At 42.9% G+C, this 19,033-nt stretch overlaps 1 protein-coding gene across 1 annotated transcript; it reads left to right on the top strand.

Annotated features, from left to right (window-relative positions):
- Positions 1–801: 801 nt before the first annotated feature.
- MCOLN2 (mucolipin TRP cation channel 2) lies at positions 802–16,430 on the top strand. Its single transcript, XM_084211655.1, has 14 exons — positions 802–869; positions 4,229–4,388; positions 4,647–4,820; positions 4,946–5,090; positions 5,610–5,697; positions 5,827–5,923; positions 6,386–6,485; positions 7,954–8,069; positions 9,181–9,330; positions 10,652–10,753; positions 10,873–10,995; positions 13,437–13,643; positions 14,757–14,872; positions 16,031–16,430. Exons 1-14 carry the CDS (start codon positions 820–822, stop codon positions 16,065–16,067), a joined length of 1,665 nt encoding a protein of 554 aa, XP_084067781.1. The 5' UTR covers positions 802–819; the 3' UTR covers positions 16,068–16,430.
- The last annotated feature ends 2,603 nt before the right edge of the window (positions 16,431–19,033 follow it).

The raw sequence follows: 19,033 nt of genomic DNA, 5'->3' as shown, positions 1-19,033 counted from the left end.
AACAGAAACAAGAGGTAGGACAACACACAGACACTGCTGCAAAAACCAAAACCTGTGGCTGCACCTGTGAGGAGCATCTTCCTGCCTCAAGCAGTAGCTAAAGCCAGAGGAAGCCTTAAGAAAGCTTTGATGCATGAGCTGACACAATGCTCTTGCAGCTAATGTTGAGAAACTGCTTATGGGTGTTTGTCTGGGCTTTTGTTCCTTCTTCGCCCTTACAGTGTGACCATAGCCAAATACAGCATCATCTGAGAGAATTATGTAAGAATCCTGTGCTGCCCATGTCCACTGTGTGGGCAGGTAGAGAACTCAGCTGCTGCAATGATGCCTCTTATGAACCTACATTCTGTTTTGAACGCCCTAGTTTGGAGTAACTGCATTAAACCACATCCTCTGAGGAACTAAATGCCTCTTGACCTGCAAGACAACCAACTCTGTAGTAGTTATTCGCACCTGCAGTCTTCCCTGCATGCTATCACCGTGTCTTCAAATACCAGTTGGCAGTACGGCAACTCCTGCTATGACAGAATCAGAGATTACGCCGAGTTGGAGGGGACCCACAAAGACGATCCAGTCCAACTCCCAGCCCTGCACAGGACATCCCCAAGAGTCACACCACGTGCCTGAGAGCAGCGAGCCCTACTCTGGCAGCGGGGCCGGTCTCAGCGCCGGCCGGGCGGGCGGCGCGGGGCACGTGGGCGGCGGGCGCCCTCCTCCGCCGGGCCCATAAAGGCGGCGCGGCCGGCGGGGCAGGTGTGGGGCTCGGGCTGCTCCGCCGCAGTCCTGCCCCGTCCGGGCAGCCGCCGAACCCTGCGGCCCATGGAGATCCCCCTCAAGTCCCTCCCCGGCGGGCGGGCCGCCGCCAGCGGGTGAGGGAAGCGGGCCGGGCTGAGCCGGGCTGGGCGCGGTGCCGAGCCCTCGGGTCAGCCCATCCTGCGGGCAGCGGGGTCAGGGCGCTTCTTCGCCGGCGGCTGGGGCCGGGCTATCCCATCCTATTCCATCCCGCCGGCCGGGCTATCCCATCCCATCCCGCCGGCCGGGGCACGGGGGCGGCTCGGGAGGGCGCTGCCGCCGCCGCGGCACAGGGGGCAGCGGGCGCGGGGGCCGCACTCGTGTCCCGGGCCGCGCACAAGGTAGGTGCTGCCCTCCGCCCGGGGGCTGGCCGGCAGCGCTGCGCTCCGTGCCTGCCCGGCCGCGGCCGCTGCTCCCGCGGCTGCCGGGCGGGCTCGGCAGGGCAGTGACGGTGCCAGCCCCGCTCGGGAGCGCTTCCCGCTCCCTTTCTGAGAAGCGCGGAGCGGTGCCGTCCTCTGGCAGAGTGCTGAGCTTAGTAGAGATCGGGAAGGTGAAGCTGGGGTTGCCCAGGCTGACATGTAGAACTCAACTCAATTATTGCTTTTTCCCCGTTTTTTCCCTCCTCCTTGCCCCCTTAGGACCGCAGGGTTCTCGTTAATACCTCTCCAAGATAGGGAGCTCAAGTAGATACGGAGCTCTGATGGACACTGTTATTGTCGCTGCGCTAGTGAGTTACTCATTAAAGAAAGTGACTGTGCTCGCTTACTAAGCGCATTTTAGCCACTTGATTCCATGGTGCTTTTTCTGCTGGCTGAAGAGCTAACTGCTACAAGCGTATTTCATGAGTAGGTAGCTGTAAATTGTACTCCTTACTGCTGAAACCTTTCTAGAGTGGAAAGTTGAGCTCTAAAATGCCTGTCTACAAAACAGGTGAACAACAGACTGTCCTACCGGCTACAGCAGTGAAGTGTTGGTTACAGCAATGCAGCTGCCAGAGCTGAGTTAGTACCAGGTATAATACATGAGACACACGACACCTGGATGTGCATCTCGGCATGCATTATACAGTTAGTCTTCATTCACAAAAAATTTGTGTCAGTGCTTCACAAAACACGCCATGGAAACCCATTGAGCGGTGTTAATTACCCTAGCGTGTCAGGATTTAATTGCTTCATTGCTCTGTCTTGAACTGGGTACTTTGTTTCAATTAGGTTCAGATTATTAGCCTAATGACTGTGTGGTAGAATTAGATGGTTTATTTTAACTATGGTAAATCAGTGGTAATCTCTTGGAGCTTTTAAACTTCTTCAGTGCGTTGGTTGAAGGTTCTAATTCTGCTGATTTAATGTGGTCTATTTGGATGTAATTTTTAATCTATTCTAGAAATGAATGAATTCAAAACCAGTTGATCTATTTCACCTGTTTAGAAATGAATTCTTTCTTAAATACTACACCACAGAATGCTTGGTTTTTTTAATTGGAAGACAAACTCCAACAGTGATGCAGGCTTGAATCCTTGATCTCTCTTAAGCAAAAAAAAAAAAAAGTGCTGATTTCTTTGACAAATTATAACTGCTCATAATTTCTACAGTTAATTAATAAAAGGAGCTAAAAACATCAATGAAAATAATCCCTAGCCACAAGTGAGAGTTGTGTAAAGGTGAAAGTGCAACATCAAGTTTTTGGAATATCTGTAAGGTCCTGACACACACCTTTGGAGTACACCATTATGTTTTTCATGCTATATATTTGAATATTTTTTAAAAAAGTTTATAATAAAGTATGCTGTTTGATTTGTGAGGGTTTTATCTGGTTTGCTTGTTTGGGTTTTTTTTATTTTTAAAGATTTGTCACCTCTGATATGCTTTTACTAGAAACTTAGGGAAGGATTTTGCTGAAGTCTTGGAGTGGTTCTTATGTCATACCTTCATGCTTTAAAATGTGACCAGATTTGGCTTAACCCTGATCTGTTTCCTCTTTCTTTCACCTCCTCCTGTCACTTTCACTCTGGGTTAGCTCTTGCTGGCTGTGTGCCCACACAAACCCTTCTGCCTGTTGGGGAGGGGCTGGGACAGGAGCTGTGGTGCCTTTGGGTGTCAGTGCAGGACTGAAGCATCTCTGCACCTTGGTCAGTGCTCACAGCTGTGACTAGCACGGGCTCTTCTGTCAGGTGTGTTTGCATCTCTCAAAGTTTTTGTATCTTAGACATTACTGAAGCTAGTCCAGTATGTTTTTATTAGAAGTTTAAGTAGGGATGCTGCCCACAGTTTCTTTTTCTTGGAAACTTCTCGTGTTTTTCCTGCTTCAAAAACCAAAATCATCCTGCCTCTCATCATCTTCATGAAAGATTGATTTAAGGCTGTGTAGGAAAGATAACTTTTGAGCTTTTAATATTAAAATAGATTTTTGTTGTTTTCACTTCCTCTTCTGAGGAAACTCCACAGTGTCAGCTTTACTCTGCTTCTTTGACTGAAATTCCTCTTCTTGTGGGACAGCTGGTTCTAGCAAATCAAATGTGCTTTGTGGTCTACAGTTTGAGCTTAAATATCTGTGCACTTGAGGCAGGTGAGGACACAAAAGTAAAAATGTACTTTTACAAAAAGTAAAAATGAAAAAGTATTCCAAGTATCTGAAAACTTGGAATCGATGCTTTTGGTTTTGAGCCTCAGACAAAATGTCACCCTTTATGAAATTCAGAATATTGGGAGCAACATTCTGAATGGCAAATGGGACTGATCATCAGCTGGTGTCAGATATGATCCTCTTAACATGTAAAGAGAGAAAAAAAATTACAAGTTGTGTTCTGGTCTGTGTGTGAAGTAGGAAAGTTCAGAAAATTTATGATGCTAGAAAACAGGGTTAAAATTATTAGGAGATGGGTAGCATTTTTTCAATGTCCAATTCAGTTGAAAAGGAGAAGCTTAAGGTGATTTAAAGTACAACTGTCCTTTGTACTTGGTCCTCTGATTTTCACATGCCCAGGTATTTAAATAAATAAATGGCTGTGAGTTCAGCCCTTGAAGCTGCATGTTCATAACAGAAGTGTGTGTAAAGCCTGCTCTGGTTTGATCTTTAAGACACCTTTTTCTTCTGCTAGAATGTGGGTTATGCAGACAAATATGTTAACAGTGGTCCCTCTTTGCTTCAAATAGATTTTTAACAGAATACTAGGAAGTCTACATTTCTTTCTATTACAGACCCTCTTATTTAATGCCTATTAATTATTTGTCTAAATGGTGTGTTTTAACTTTAAGATGTGTTTGAATGCTTTTTAATGATGTGATTATAGGAAAATATTTTTGCATTTCCATAAGATAACCCAAAAACTGTTTTGGACCTTTTATGTCATGTGGTGATCTGAGGTGATACTGCAATGAGGAAATTGTCTGCTAAAATATTCTGTTGGTTTCCAATTAATATTTTTTTTTTGTGGCAGAAATATGATGACTCAGTCAGACTTAGATCTAAAAGAGACGGCTTTGAAAGAGGATTTGAAGTTTTACTTCATGAACCCATGTGAAAAATACAGAGCAAGACATCAGATCCCATGGAAATTGGCTTTGCAGATTCTGAAGATACTTATGGTTACGACACAGGTGATCCTCTGGTTTTAGTCTTAGAGTAGCAATGATGTGCCAGAGAAGCAGGTCTGTGCTTCTGGGCCTTTACCATCCCTGGCTACTTGTTACAGGCTTGAACCTCCCACTTCAGCCCATAAAGGAAAAATACTGTGAAAGGTGTTTCAAGGGGGAAGAATAACATAAATCATAAAAGCCTCCTGGTGATTTTTAGGGCAGTCATTGCTTTAAAGTATTTTTAAGGGCAGAAATTTCTTTTTTTTTTTCTCTTGTCAGCTTGTTTTTTTTGGTTTGAGTAACCAGCTGGTGGTCTCATTCAAAGAGGAAAACACTGTTGCTTTTAAACACCTGTTCCTGAAAGGCTATTCTGGAACTGATGAAGATGACTACAGCTGCAGTATATATACACAACAGGATGCTTATGATAGCATTTTTTATGTTATTTATCAGGTAGGTGTGAGTTTAATTTAAAGACCTGTATTGATACATATAGCTGTGAGGTTTCAGTTTGCTTTCCAATGCCAAAAAAAGATTACTTTCTCTAACTTCTACTTCTGTTTTTCTTTTTAAACTAGTACAGGCACTTAAAGAACATATCCCTGGGGACACTTGGTTATGAACATGAGGAATCAGGTCTAAAAATCTGTAAACAGCAGTACAAGAGAGGCACAATGCTTCCTTCCAATGATACCCTGAACATAGATGTTTCTACTGAAACAGGTATGGTACTGTTGTGCTCAAAATATCTTGCTGTGGAGTACTTGAATTCTAGTTCTAAAGCTTCAAACCAATAATTTTTTGTGACAATCACAGGAACATTACCATGCTTCTTGCCTATTTCCCTCTGGGTTTTTAGCACCTGTCTAGAAAAGCCAGCTGTGATTATGAGAGGTTCTCTTCAACCACCTACAAATCTCTGTAGTTGATGCTGAGGTGGTGTTTTGTTGTTCTTTTTCTTAAGCACTCCTGTTCCCCCTCTGTGCAGGAGGTTCAGACAGGCAATTCTGGGTGCTGGTCAGTCTGTACTCCCATGGGTGGGTGCCCTTGGTGCCTCTCAGAGCTGCTCACGAGCTGGCACACAAACCTGCTTCTCACCCCACCAGCTGGGCCTCTGAATAGGTGTGCTCAAAATCAATGTTTTGCCTGATTAGGACTTGCTATACACACTGATCATCTCAGTTTAATGCCACTTTCAACGTGAAGTTTTTATGCTAACGTATTTTCCTCGTGTCTTTCCAGAATGTATCCTTTTAAAGCCAAAGGAACTAACTGGTAAGAAGGCAGAACTGAAGCTGAACTCTTCTTTTTTCAATCTTGAATTTTACAGGTAAAGTGATGGGTTTTTTAAATTATTCCAACTTGTCCTTTTGTATTAGTACGGTGGATTCTGATTTGTGCAGTTTGTGTATATTTCTGTGATATTTAAATATCTTTGTGCACTTTTTCAAATATCCAGGCTTATACAGGTTGAAATCTCCTTCAAGCTGAAAGGCATTGCTCTTCAGACAATCCATGCCCGTGAATTGCCTGACTGCTATGCATTTCAAAATACTGTAAGTGAAAATGGGCTGGGGCACTTCCAACCCTGTGTATGGAAGGAGAGCTTAGGCTGAGGTGGAGGTGTCATCCTCACACCTGGCCTGCAGGAGAAGCACAGCTGAGCATGGGCTGGCCCTTACCCCTCCTTCCCAAAGGCTGCTGGAATGGTGTTGCCATGGGACAATGTTGCTTTGTAACATATTCCACTCGGTAACCTCATAACCTGAGAGAGGGATAGGGAATTGTTCTTCACCTAAAGACTAAGTGTGAAGTTTGGCCTCTTGGAATACTGCTCTGTTGGCAGAACATGTCATCCACTCAAATTATGCCTACGCCACCATTTATGGTGACAACTTTCTTAAAGCCTCTCTGATCAACAATAGGAATGCATGCTGTGTCCAAGGCACTCAGCAGGATTTATTTTTCTGAAATGTGATCTTGCTACTCCTGTTTCTGATGTAGCTCTGTATTTTCAGATAACTTTCAATAACAGAGCCCACAGTGGAAAAATCAAGGTCTATTTTGATAGTGACACTGACATTCAGGAGTGCAAAGACTGGCACATATTTAACTCAGGTGAGTGTGGTGCATGTGTGTTTGCAGAGCAGCACTGATGGCTCTCCCTTTGCTTTCCCTGGTCTGCAGCAGTCTGTCCAGCAAGACATTCCCCAACCTGTTCATCCCCCTGCCCTAATGCTACCTGCCTAATGCAATTCATTACCTCTTGCTAATCAAGAGCTAGGAAATAATTCCTTTTGTGAGGCTGTTGTGGGATGACATGATCACCTCTGCATGCCAGTGTGTGTTAGCAGTGAGCTCCACCTCAAGTGAGCAAGGAGGATGAGTGTTTCTTCCACAGATTTTTAATTGTTGTGCTGCTCTGAGATGACTCAATTTAACCCACTAACACTGGATGAATTTCCAACTGAAGCCTCCTACACCTTTCAATTTTGTTTTCTTCTAACTGATTGAAGCATACTGTTTCTGAAAGTTTGTTTTTCGTGCTGGCTTTTTTTTTGCCACTGCTGGTAGATAAAATTATGTGTATGAACAAAGGCTGGCATCTGCCATGTATTCCCACTGTTCAGGCTTGGTCTGACAGCTCAGGAATGTGCACTAAAGGGCCCTTAAAGAAACAGCAGCTGTGACAGACTGTGCAACTGCTTCTCCCATGTGGTGACTTGCTGTAAAGGACTGTGATGGAACAATATTTTTTGGTGTGCTATATAATATCTTGATTAATAAATATGTCAAGTGGCCTTGGCAAAGGCAGCTTTTCTCTGATAATGCTGTGTTGTACCAATATCAAAGAGGTAATTTATAGAAAATTCTGAATAACCTCAAAGTGCCTTGGCTTGCATCTCTGTCCAGTAATTTCTTGGGGCTGCCTTTCAACTACCTATTCCTGAGTACTTTATTTTGTGTCTAATTCCCAGCTGAGGGAGCAGGCATATTTCAGTAATAAAGGTGAGCTGAAGGGCTGTTGCAACAATTAAAAATGAGTGTTGGCCTCTCTCATGTAGTTAAAAATGTATCTTATGGAAAAGATAGGGACTATTGATGTGAGGAAGCAAAGGACCTAATTTGCGTTCACACAATGGGTTTTAAATTTGTGGATGAAAAGAAAACAGTACAGAAAGTCCAACAAGTTTCTTATTGCAGTCTAAGGTGGGAATTTTTTTAAAATTTAATGGTGTTGATACAGACCAAATCTGCATTTCTTTTGCCTCATGTAGTTGCAACACTGTGGAAGCACAGATGGACAGGTACAAAGGAGGATTCCTGTATTAACGTACCCATTTTTTTGGCTTATTTTGAAGAACTTGAACGTATTTTTCATTCTTGTGGTCCAGTCTCCATGACTGTCTTGATGTAATTTTCTGCTGAGCTGTGTTCAAGATATTCTTGCAGGAAGAATATAGCTTGTAACCTATCTGCTTATGGGGTGAGAGTATTTGAGCATGAATTGCTGCAAAATGTCACATAACTTGCATTAAAAGAGATGTGAAAAGGCTCGCCTTACTTTATTTCTTGCTCTCTACAGTTCTCCAGAAAAACACTCAGTATATTCTAGTCTTTGATGGATTTGTCATATTAAGTTGCTTGGCTTCCCTCATCCTCTGCACACGATCCATCGTTCTTGCCTGGAGACTGCAGAAGGTGAGCACAGTGCTCGTCACCCTAATGCTCATTTGGTCTCTGCCTTCTTTGCTGCTGGCCTTGTGAAGGGTGCCTTTTGAAACGTGGGGTATTAAAGGGAGAAAATCTGTTACAAGATGTCCCTCTTACTGTTATCTCTAGAAAAGGGATGTAGGTATCTTGGTGGACAATCGCTGACTGTGAATGGATTTTATTTCTGTTTGTGTGGTGCTGTAATTTGAAGTATTTTGTTGTATCTCTCCATGGGCAAAAGAAGGAGACTTTTTTTTTCCCCTCCCCCCCAGGATTTTAGACAAAATGACTTCTGAGTCTTTGTGCTGCAAACAGGCAATATGTCCTGCACCTCCAAACCACAAATCTTTCTTCCCTGGCTTCAGAGTAGAATTCCCATAATTCCCATTGAGGTCTAGTCATAAATTAATGCCTTAATGAACATCCCTCAAAGCCAGCTCAAACTGGAGAAAATGTAAAGCACAGCACACAATCTAACTCTGGATGTTTTTTTCTTTGTAAGCATCTGGCTCATGAGAGTTTGAAGAGTCCATGGTAGGTAGGCTATGAAAACACAAATACTTGTTTATCTAGCTCAATATATCCTTTTTGTAGCTTGGAAGCAAGACCAAGTGTCAAGAGGACTTGATTCAACAGAGGCATTGTCAAACTGCTCTCAGGAATAGGCACTTCACATTTATTCCTGAGCAAAAAGAGCAAGTGAAAGCAGATGGGCTGTGCTGGGCATAGAGGTGATACTGTTTGCTCTATTGGAAATGAGAGCTCTTGCCCTGTAGTTGCATTTGAGTTCTTTTTCACTGCTTTAGTTGGTTGGCCTTGCTCTGTTAGAGGTGGAGAGAACTTATGGTAAAGGGGTTAACAGGCCATGGTTAGGTTAGTGGGAATGGGTTATGAAATCAAGTTTCTGTGGGAAGTTTATTTTCACTGGCCTAAATCCATCTTAATTTTTTTTTCCTATTTATTTCTGTTACCATTGAGAATCAGCTTTAAACAACTATTCCAGTGAATACTATAGGAAAATGGTTGTGTGGAATTTGAACGTTGCCATGTTTTTCATCCAAGGTGACCTGTAACTAAACATCTAAATGCTTGTCAACAGAGATTTGTGAATTTCTTCCTGGAGAAACACAAGCGCCGTGTCTGCTATGCTGACCGCCTGGAGTTCCTCAATGGGTGGTACGTCCTGGTCATTATCAGTGATGTGATGACAATCATTGGGTCAATCCTAAAAATGGAAATAAAAGCCAAGGTAAGAATTTCACACTTCAGCTAAAATTCTAACCTTGCTACAACCATGTGTAATGTGCTTTAATTTGGGGTCAGGTGGAAGTGAGCTATAACGGTCAATAGTCATCTGTTTGCTTATTTCAGTCCATTTCCTACTTTATCAAATAACTACTTTCAGTCACTCTTCCCCAAAGTCTTTCAGTAAGACCATGTAAGCCATTTAAGCATCCTATTTAAGACCCCCAATCCCTGGTATGGGACCTGTGGGTCGACAGTTCCTAACAGAAAGACCCAACAATTTGGGTTGTTTGTTCTGTAAGAAGTGGCACATACAGGACTGGGAAACCACCAGTCCTCCCCTTGAATGAAGCAGGGCTCTTGATGGCTTGTGGGACTGGACACACAGCTGCCACCACTTGCTTTCCTGGCAAGCAGAGGCACAGACAGTGTGACCTGCTCATCCTTGACCTCCCTGCCTGGGCTTGCTGAAATCAATGTGCTTTGTCCAGCTGGCAGCTCGTCAGGAAGCTTTTGGAGTTGGTTTTGTGCTTTTTTTTTTTTTTTTCCTAGTTTGTTTTTTTTTTTAATCTTCAATTGATGTGTGTCAACAAGTCGTGTGTTCACGAAACTTTGTATTCTGGGAAAAACAGAGTAGGTGGTGTGCTGCTCCTGCTTCATGTGTACTGAGGCTCAAAGGGCAGATCCCAGAGTGGCCTTCAGAGGAAGCACTTGGGAATCACTGGCTGTAGGTTGAGGGTAGGAGAACTTGGGCTAGATGGCTCTCTTGTGACTGCTGCAACCAGTTCTAGCCTTCTAAAGTAAAGTGCAAGTAGATGTGGCTGTAGAAAAACAATGCTCAGGTTCTGATCTGCTGGCAGAGACCTGTTCAGAGATGTAAATGCATGTAAGCATGGAAAGGGCTGTAGTCCCAAGGGTCACTTTTCATGTAAATGATGGCTCATGTTTTTTACATAGTGAACGAGAGCTTCTTTGCCCCACAGCAAATAGTAACCTTCTTTTTAAACAAAAAGTTTGAGCTTTCCAATCTAATTTCGAAACTGTGTTGTAACCAAACTAAGGGCTTTTTTTCCTCCCAGACTTTGCACTTCATTCAAAATTTCAATATCAGCATAGGTGTACTTCCATTTGCAGCACTGTTGTGTTTGAATGATCTCAGTAAATAACTGCAGTTCACATTGATCTGATTTTTGCGATGTAGCAACAGGCTTTCAGTATTAGACTGTCCTGCTTTGTTTGTTTGAACTGCTGGAACTTGAATAGCTGTCAAGCTGACATATCTACTGCTTTGTAACTTGACCACCTGCTCTGTTTGGATCCCTCAGAACCTCACAAGTTATGATGTCTGCAGCATTTTACTTGGAACATCAACTCTGTTTGTCTGGGTTGGAGTCATCCGATACCTGGGATATTTTCAAACCTACAATGTAAGGAGAGAATCAAATGTCTAACAATTAAAGCATACATATATGATTTTTTCCAGATTTCTCTCTAATTTTTTTTTTTTTGCATTTTTCCCCCTTCTTTGCTCCACTCTGACTTGTAGGTGCTCATTTTAACTATGCAGGCATCACTGCCTAAAGTGCTGCGGTTTTGTTGTTGTGCTGGGATGATCTATCTTGGCTACACTTTCTGTGGTTGGATTGTCCTGGGACCTTATCATGAAAAGGTACATCAGCAGTATCCCTCCTTTGTGGTGTAATGATGGGAATATCTCTGTGTGTGTGCGTATAGCTCCTAGCCAAACCAAGAGAAATGTGTCTTAAAAGGAAATGTCTGTTTAAAAGCTGTAATGTGAACACGGGAGTCATTCCATCTGTACCTCCTTCTACCTGCTCCTTTTAACAAAATAACGATTCTTGCTTTTAATGTTTGCTGGAAGTCAGCGTGCTCTCCAGCGCCGGGCTGTTAGTGGTGGGGGGTGGTTTGTCCGGGCCACGGGCGTTGGTCTGTCTCTTCTGCCCTCTTCTGGCAATCCCGCTTCAGCTGCCTTAAAGAGGCACCAAATAGTTCTCTGGAACGTTTTTTTGGGTTTTTAAAAATCTCCTTGGCTCTGGCCTTGTTTTTCCAAATCTTTCCCGTGCCATGTAACTTCAGCTCCTAAATTGTGACTCATCAAGGAATGGATGAATGCTTGTCTTGTTTGCTTTACTTCCTGTGTGGGGGCGTGTTGTGGGTTTGTTTGTTTGTTTTCTTCAGGTTCGTATCAAAGCTTGTGCCTGGTATGTCTTGTCTGAAACCTGGGTGCAGGAGTAAGGCTTTGTATATTCTAGAACACAAGCCAAAACAGCCCTAAAGCTTGTTTGCTTTTCCTCTTGGCAAATGCTCTGTGTGGCAGTTTGAACAGAGGCAGAATCCTGTTGTGGCAAATTCTGAATGTCTGTTAATGACTAACAAATGTCAGATTTCTCACTCTGGGTCTCTGGGTGCATGGGACAGAGACTTGCTGCCGTGCTTCTCCAGCTTGCTCTGCCCCCAGCGCCTGCACTGCTCCAGCTCTCTGTAATTCTCTCCCTCGGGCAGGGCAGGTATTCAGCCCCCAGCTGATGGCAGTGCAGCTCTCTGGGGAATGCTGGGTGCAGGGGGATCTTTTGCCACACTGGAGGCTCAGTTGTTTATAACATTATAAGGCACAGCATAATTACTGTTGTAACCTCCCTGCAGCGAGTACCTTATCTGAGCCAAAGGAGGGACAGTCAGCAACACGCTTATCTATGAAGATGTTACCTCTTGCCTAAATATCGTGTATCAATGTCAAGAAAAGCAGCTGGAGCTGCAGAGGATTCCCGTTCCTGCCAGTTCCCCAGTGTCCCACAGGAAGGCAATGTGGCACTGTGCAAGGCAGGCCAGCCCAGGGCTGGCTGCCCGGGGCTCTCCAGCCACTGAGCCATCCTGGTAAGGGATGGGAAGAGTCTTCCCCGATGTGCAGAAACACTGGAGAGCTCCTTATGCTTAAAAATATAGAAATACACCCTCTGCTACAGTCACAGTGGGTATCCTGCATTTTGTGCTTTGTCAGCTAGGGGTTTCCAGGTGAGCAGTCCTCAGCAGGTCAGTGTCCCTGTGTCAGTGCATCAAAACTTGAGTCGCTCAAAAATTACCTGTGCCATGCCTCCTTTCTTCCTGGGTAATGTACTGCTGAGTTTCACAATGGCTTTAAAATTCAATTAAAAAAAAAAATAATGAAATAAGCCACAGGTGTAAACTGTTGTGCTGTTCCTGAGCACCAATATTTTCTCCTTACAAGCATGTACCTCCCGACAAGATGTTGTTCATTGTGGGGCCACAATTGTGTTAGTTCATTGCTAATGTACAATGTTTTAATGTGGCTATTAATTCATATTGTCCAATAAATTATAGTTAAGAAATCCAGTTATTTGGAAAGGCAGAGCAAAATGGGAAGTGGGCTTACCTGGTAGCTTCAGGACACATTCCAGTTTGGGGAAGTGGAGTCTGGTGTTTAGGAGACTGTCCTTGAAATTAAACCATGATTTTTGTACAGGGTGTGCTCCAGTAGCTTCATAATAAAGCTGTAGCTTGTACTTGCAGCTCATAGAGGTCTTTCTGAGTGACAGGTTGTTACTTTAGTCTGGACCATTTGAGTTCTGAAGGCTGTGTGCTGACTCTAGCCCCTTAACACAGTATTGATTCATTACCCATACTCCAGTAATGCTGCAGAGCTGGGGAGCCAGAGAATGTGGGTGTGTTCCCAGCAAACCACCACTAATTTACTGTATAGATTCTGTGAAATCACTTCAGCTGTGCTTTGAGAAATGGAATGATGCTTTTCTGCAGGTCCAAAATTGCCTATAATTCAGTAGCTTTCTGTGCTAGTCAGTTATTGACCATTCTGCCTGTTGAACATCACAAGTTTTATTTCTTGATAATAATTGAGTCTGATCTCAACACATTGTGCTTAGTCAAGATGATATTTCTACATGTTTCCATCACTGATGTGTATTTTGGCCTAAATGTACAGGAAAGTGTGGTAGCATTTAATTGCCTGAGTTGGCTTCTTTGTCTGCTTTGAGTAAAACTCAATCTTTGAGTCTTGATTGATCTTCACATTCTAATGTGAAGATTTGCTAATAATTTGTACTCATTTTCTAGTTTGAAGATCTGAACACAGTGGCTGAATGTCTGTTTTCTTTGGTCAATGGTGATGATATGTTTGCAACATTTGCTCAAATCCAACAGAAGAGTTCCCTGGTGTGGATGTTCAGCCGATTATACCTGTACTCCTTCATCAGTCTGTTTATATACATGATCCTCAGCCTTTTTATTGCACTCATTACTGACTCCTATGACACCATAAAGGTAAAGCATTTGTTTTCTGTTACACTTCTGTTCAGTTTTGCATTCATTCTTGTTAATCACTCAACACCATACCATCTACTATTCGGATGTGTGACGAGATTATTAAAATATTTTCCTGTAGTCTGTGGAAAACTGGAAGAGTGGCTGGGTTTGCTGACATATCAGAGATGTGCCTTTGGCAGGAGTTTGGAAAGGTTCAAGCAGATAACTCTAAAGTCATTTAGGTGTCCAGGCCTCCTTAATGTGCTGCTCAGAAATGCGTGGTTAAAAGAAATGTCTTCTGAGAGGTGCACTACTTCTCGTTCAAGTTAAAATTGTGCCATCCATTTCCAGTATGGACTGCCTGAAAGTGAACCTCAGTTTTCAGTAATTACCTTCTGTTCTGACCTCAAGTGCTCTCTGCCCTCTGTGCTGCTGGCAGCCTCAGTGACCAGGGGGAAGGCAGTGTGGATCCCACCCTTCAGCTCTCATCTCTTTCTTCTCTCGGTGTCACATACAGGCCAGCAAAATAAGGCTGATCTGACATGAACTACAACTTCTAGACCAAGCAAGAGTTTTACTTTTGAAGCACCTCAAAATATAGCTTAATTGTCTGTGCTGCTTGGTTTACTGGATGGGCTGATTTGCAAAATGGTGTCTCACTGACTCTTTCCTCTGAGCATTTTTCACAGATCAATTGGAAGCCGTTTCAGTATTTGGTTTTTTCATAGCATTTCTTCAGCATGGCAATATTGAATAGTCACACTGGAACTCTTCAAATCCAGAATTAGAGGTTTTAGGGAAAAGGAGCCCATGGCACTTGCAGTGAGCACAGCAGCTCACTGTGAACAAGGGAGAATCAATACCATTACAGCCTGAGACCACTTGCTGCCTTATGGGCAGCAAACAAAACATAAGAGAATCTGTGAACAATGTGAATTTTCTGCCACTTAGACTGTTGGTGGAACTAAGTGTAGTGTTTCTAGGATGGGAATGGGTTCTTTCCTTCCTACAGCCATATTGAATTATTGAACTAAATAACCTGGTTTAACTGTCACACTCTAGAGGAAATTTTAGAATGTTTCATGCCCAGTAACTTCTCATGTGCTGTAAATGAAATGCTTTTTCTTTCAGAAATACCAACAAAGTGGTTTTCCAGCAACAGATTTACATGAATTTCTGAAAGACCATAGCAGTGCTGGCTACAGAAAAGACAGAACTTCTTTTCCACTCATCTGCTGCTGCGGGAGGTCAGTAGGGTGTTTTTAATGAGCGTTTTCCTGAGAAGTACAGCAATTAGCTTCTCACTGCAAAATGCTGCTTCACGAGTGCTGGAGCATCCAGAATTCAGCCTGTTAATATGTGAGTGCTGCTGTTCCTCCTGCACTTCACTTCATGTTAGATCTTTAGTCAGCTGATGAGGCAAAGGCAGCAGTTCTGGGCTTAAACACGTTTTAACTGTTGTACTCCTATGAAAACTGCTATGCAGAGGCTGACGAGAGGGCTGTGGAGTAGAGCATGAAACTACCAAGGGTTCTGGAGCAAACCAAGTCTTGGCCTCAAGCTGTCTGTTTTTAAAAAGCTTTGCCACCAAGCTTGGAGTAGTAGAAAGTGAGAGGGCGATTCAGCCAGAGGCTGGTGCTTAATCCCAAATCTATGCAGTGTCTGAGGCAAACTGTTTGAATGCCATCTGCCAGAATATTGGAAACACACTGGTGAATGTCTTGTTGTTGGCATTGTGGCAGTGGTCCTTTTTAAGGTGGTGGTGAGAGAAAAACGTCTCATCTGGTGCTCGCTGGTCTGCTTTGAATTCTGTTTGTGAGGCAGCATAACACACCTCTGTGGGCACTGTGCAAGGAAGCCAGGCTGTGGGAGAATGAGGAGACTAAAATGTGAACACTTAATCACAACTGGTGTGACAAATCCTTTTAGCAGTAGGATTTTGTTGTCTAATTATATACTGGTGCATTTGTGAAATACATTTTTATACTTCTGGTGTAGCCTGGCAGAAGGGGACCCATAGCCACAAAAGGAACACGTGAGATGATGATGGGCAGGTATCCCAGTGGCTGCTGGGGGCACATGAAAACCAACTAGTTAACAAGAATTCCAGCTTCAGGTTTCACCTGCAAGTCACTGTGCAGAATAAGAGATTTGTGTGCTTGAGCATAATACACATACACCACAATATGCTCTGCAGTACTGAGGGCACAAGCCTGGTGGTTGGAGTGAAAATCTGGAGCTTTTGCTAGTGTAGCAGGTTTTGCATCATTGTCTAGTGCAGGAGTTAGAGTTGTATGTGGAAATGGGAGAGCAGAGAACAGAAGGATCAAAACTGAGCTCATATGGGTAAATGCTTCCTATCGCATTTCTTGCTGATTGGAGAATTGTGATTTTTTTCTTTGCAGACAACAGAGTGATGACAACTTGATACTTATTAATTGATGGCTGCACATTGAAATTCACTACTGATATGTGCAAAGAAAGCATAGTGGTATGGAGAAGGATAAATCTCCAAATTGCAGTGGAACCTGCCATCTGGATCTCTCTCATGAACAGACTTGTCATAGCTAAGGAAGGTTTTGGGGGAAGAAAGCTATTGATGTGACAGCAGCTGGCTGACCTACAGGAGACCCAGAAGCTGTGTCTGGAGAAGAGCTGTGAAGAATTCTGTATTCTTGCCTCAAGTTCTGTCATGTTAGAGAAGACTGATCCTTGAGCATTGTCTGTGGAAGCTTTCTTTGCTAATGACATTGAGGAGGAAGGAAAATGGCCTTGAATCAACTGTTGTTGTTAATAAGAAAAAGAATGATACAAAAATAATTTTTAAAAAATAATCCTGTGTTTAAAAGTATTAAATAAAAAGAAGTCATGAAGGGAGGAGTTTATCACTTAACTTGATGCGTTCAGCCCGTCATTTCTACTTGGCAGATTTCATTTATTTGAATTGAATTTATGTAAAACAAAAAAGGTGCACAAAAGTGGAAAGTAACTTGTTTTCCCTCTTGTATATCATTTTACCACAAACCACTTATAGGTCATAGTCTTTTCTTTAATAGCTTTACTAAAAAGCAGTTTGTTATCCTTTTATTTTTTTTTGGTTGTCTTTTCTTTAACATGTTTACAGGGTAGAAAACTTGCATGGTAAGCATTATCTGAAGGCTCCTGGAAAGGTTTTTTTTTTGGTAGTATTTTACAGTTGTATTGTCATAATCCAGAGGACAAATTCAGTCAAAAACCGTGCCATGGAGTGCCATGGAGTTTTACTTCTATTTCAAGCGCATGTTAATTGGAAGAAAATATGTAGCAATGGAGCCTTGCAATTGGTTTGTTCAGGTGACTTTCTAGCTGTCTTTGGGATGGTCAGCTGTAAAGACTCTACTTGCCTCTTGATAAAATTTATTCAATGAGAGCAAAGGACTTGGGAGAACTTAAAAGCACTTCCAGGACAGTAGTGCATAAATGTTAACCAGGTACTTCTGGAAACTTCCCGGGGTGCTGGCAGTTCCTGGGGTGGGTGTACTATTATATGAGATGCTCCACTTTTGCCTCTGCACTATTTGCTCTCTAAAAAAGCCACTCTTTAGCAGATGATGTCAGTGTGTTAGCTAGGACTCAGTCTTGCCATGTGTTCTTAACTACTAATGGTGTTCTCTGCAGGTTCTGGCTTGTCAGTGTTTCAAATGGCAAAGGCAATTCAAAATGCTGCCCTGATATGAGCAAGATGAGTGGCAGCCTTTTTTCCTCCCTTTTAAAAAATTTATTTTAATCTCCTGCCTAGTGTTTGCCTTCGTAACAATTATTCTTTTATTGTTGTTGTTGAAAGTGAATGCCATTGCTTTGGCTGCAGCTAGGTGTCTAGAACAGGTTTTTTGGTGTTGGGATTTTGATGCATCCAGGTTCTGCACATTTTAATGCTCCTGTTGCTGAAATGTATTTGGGACAGTGAATTTTCTTCCCATCCCAGCTGTGCAATGTGTTGCTGTGGCCTAGCCTCACTACAGCTTGTGGCTAGCACTGAAATTGCTACCAATAACCAAGACACTGTGCTCTTTGCAAAGATTTTCTGTAACTGTCTTTTTATAAATTGTGTGATCTAGAACAGAGAATTACTGTCTTCCATTGTTGACAGAAGAGTCTACTTTTCTCCTGGTGTTTATTTGCAGAACGTGTTTGGGGCAATATTAGTCTTTTGGTGTGTGTTCTGGGGCTCAGGATAACCCAAAATCTCTTCTGCAGACTGCAGGGGGATCAGCATTCACTGACTGCCAAGGTCCCCCTGTCCCTCACAATGTGCGGTCTACTTGGTGGTGTACAAGATGCTGATGTTTTCTGAATTTGCTGCTGTTTTATTGGTTAGCTTTCTGGAGTGCCTCTTTCTAAACCAAACAGTTCCATCATGTCTGAAAATGAGCTGAGTTTTCCTTACTGCTCTGCCCTCTGCCAGTACCTACAGAAATCTTGGGTTAGAGGCTGGAACCTAGCAGAAGCAGATAGTAAAGCAAGTGTGTGGGTAATTAATAGTGTGATGTATGAACAATGCAAGAGGCTCATCACCTCCAGAGGCTGGTGCCTCTCTTCCCTGGAGCAGCTGAGGTGTCTCCCATGCCCCTGACACTGAGCCATGGTGCAGGAGCCGTGGCTCCTCACTCAACCTCCAACCCTTTCCTAATGTGACCTGCCAAAACCACTGCTCAGATAAATACTTGTTTGTGAGAGAACCCCTCAGGGAATGAGGGAAAGCATTATCAACAAAAGAAATGCAGAGAATACTTAATAATTCTTAACTGTTTTTAAGACTTAATTTCTGTAATGGAATCATAAGGCTTTCTTGTCCAGTATTGATTTTTTTTATGATTTGAATCATATGAAATGCTTGCTAGCTAGACTGCTGCTTCAGCCCTACCATATTAGAGCAGGTCACTAATGTGCTGTAGAAACCGCTTTTTATCTTCACCATCTGGTGTTCTGGTTTTTTTCCTCTTGAAAAAGACGATAAGACACACTTGCTGGAGGCTATTACTGTTTCTCTGTTCCACAGAGGTGAAACTTAACAGGAAATCTGGCATATGTTGACTCTGAATCCTGCACATTAATACAGATTTGAACACAGTTGCTGGCTAATAGGTGGTCCCACTCCAGCTGCTAAGGAGGTAATGCACAGTAATGGAAGCAGAAGGGGAACATAAACTTTTGTAAAGTGCTCTGAAAAAGGGATGTTGCCTTTCATAGTCTTGTACTTTGGGAGCAGGAAGCTTTTGCTAATTGCTTATAGGACTTAACAAAAGGAGGGTAGAAATGGATGAGACAATGAGAAGCTTGATGAGATGCAGACAGGGAGGAAAAGAATTTCCTGAGCCATCTTCAAGGTGAGCATTCAAGTGAGAGGAACAGGGTCGATAAGATTTTGG

Source organism: Fringilla coelebs, assembly GCF_963513975.1.
Source record: "Fringilla coelebs genome assembly, chromosome: 9".
NCBI classification, from domain to species: Eukaryota; Metazoa; Chordata; class Aves; order Passeriformes; family Fringillidae; genus Fringilla; species Fringilla coelebs.
The sequence above is the reverse complement of the archived record's forward strand: the minus strand, read 5'-3'. Positions and strand labels throughout refer to the sequence as shown.

Bases quoted from the DNA above. Each gene is read 5' to 3' on its own strand.
- MCOLN2 (XM_084211655.1), top strand. From the start codon at position 820: ATGGAGATCCCCCTCAAGTCCCTCCCCGGCGGGCGGGCCGCCGCCAGC. The intron at 5,091-5,609 runs GTATGGTACTGT...GTGTCTTTCCAG, and splicing joins AGATGTTTCTACTGAAACAG to AATGTATCCTTTTAAAGCCA. The intron at 9,331-10,651 runs GTAAGAATTTCA...TGGATCCCTCAG, and splicing joins AAATGGAAATAAAAGCCAAG to AACCTCACAAGTTATGATGT.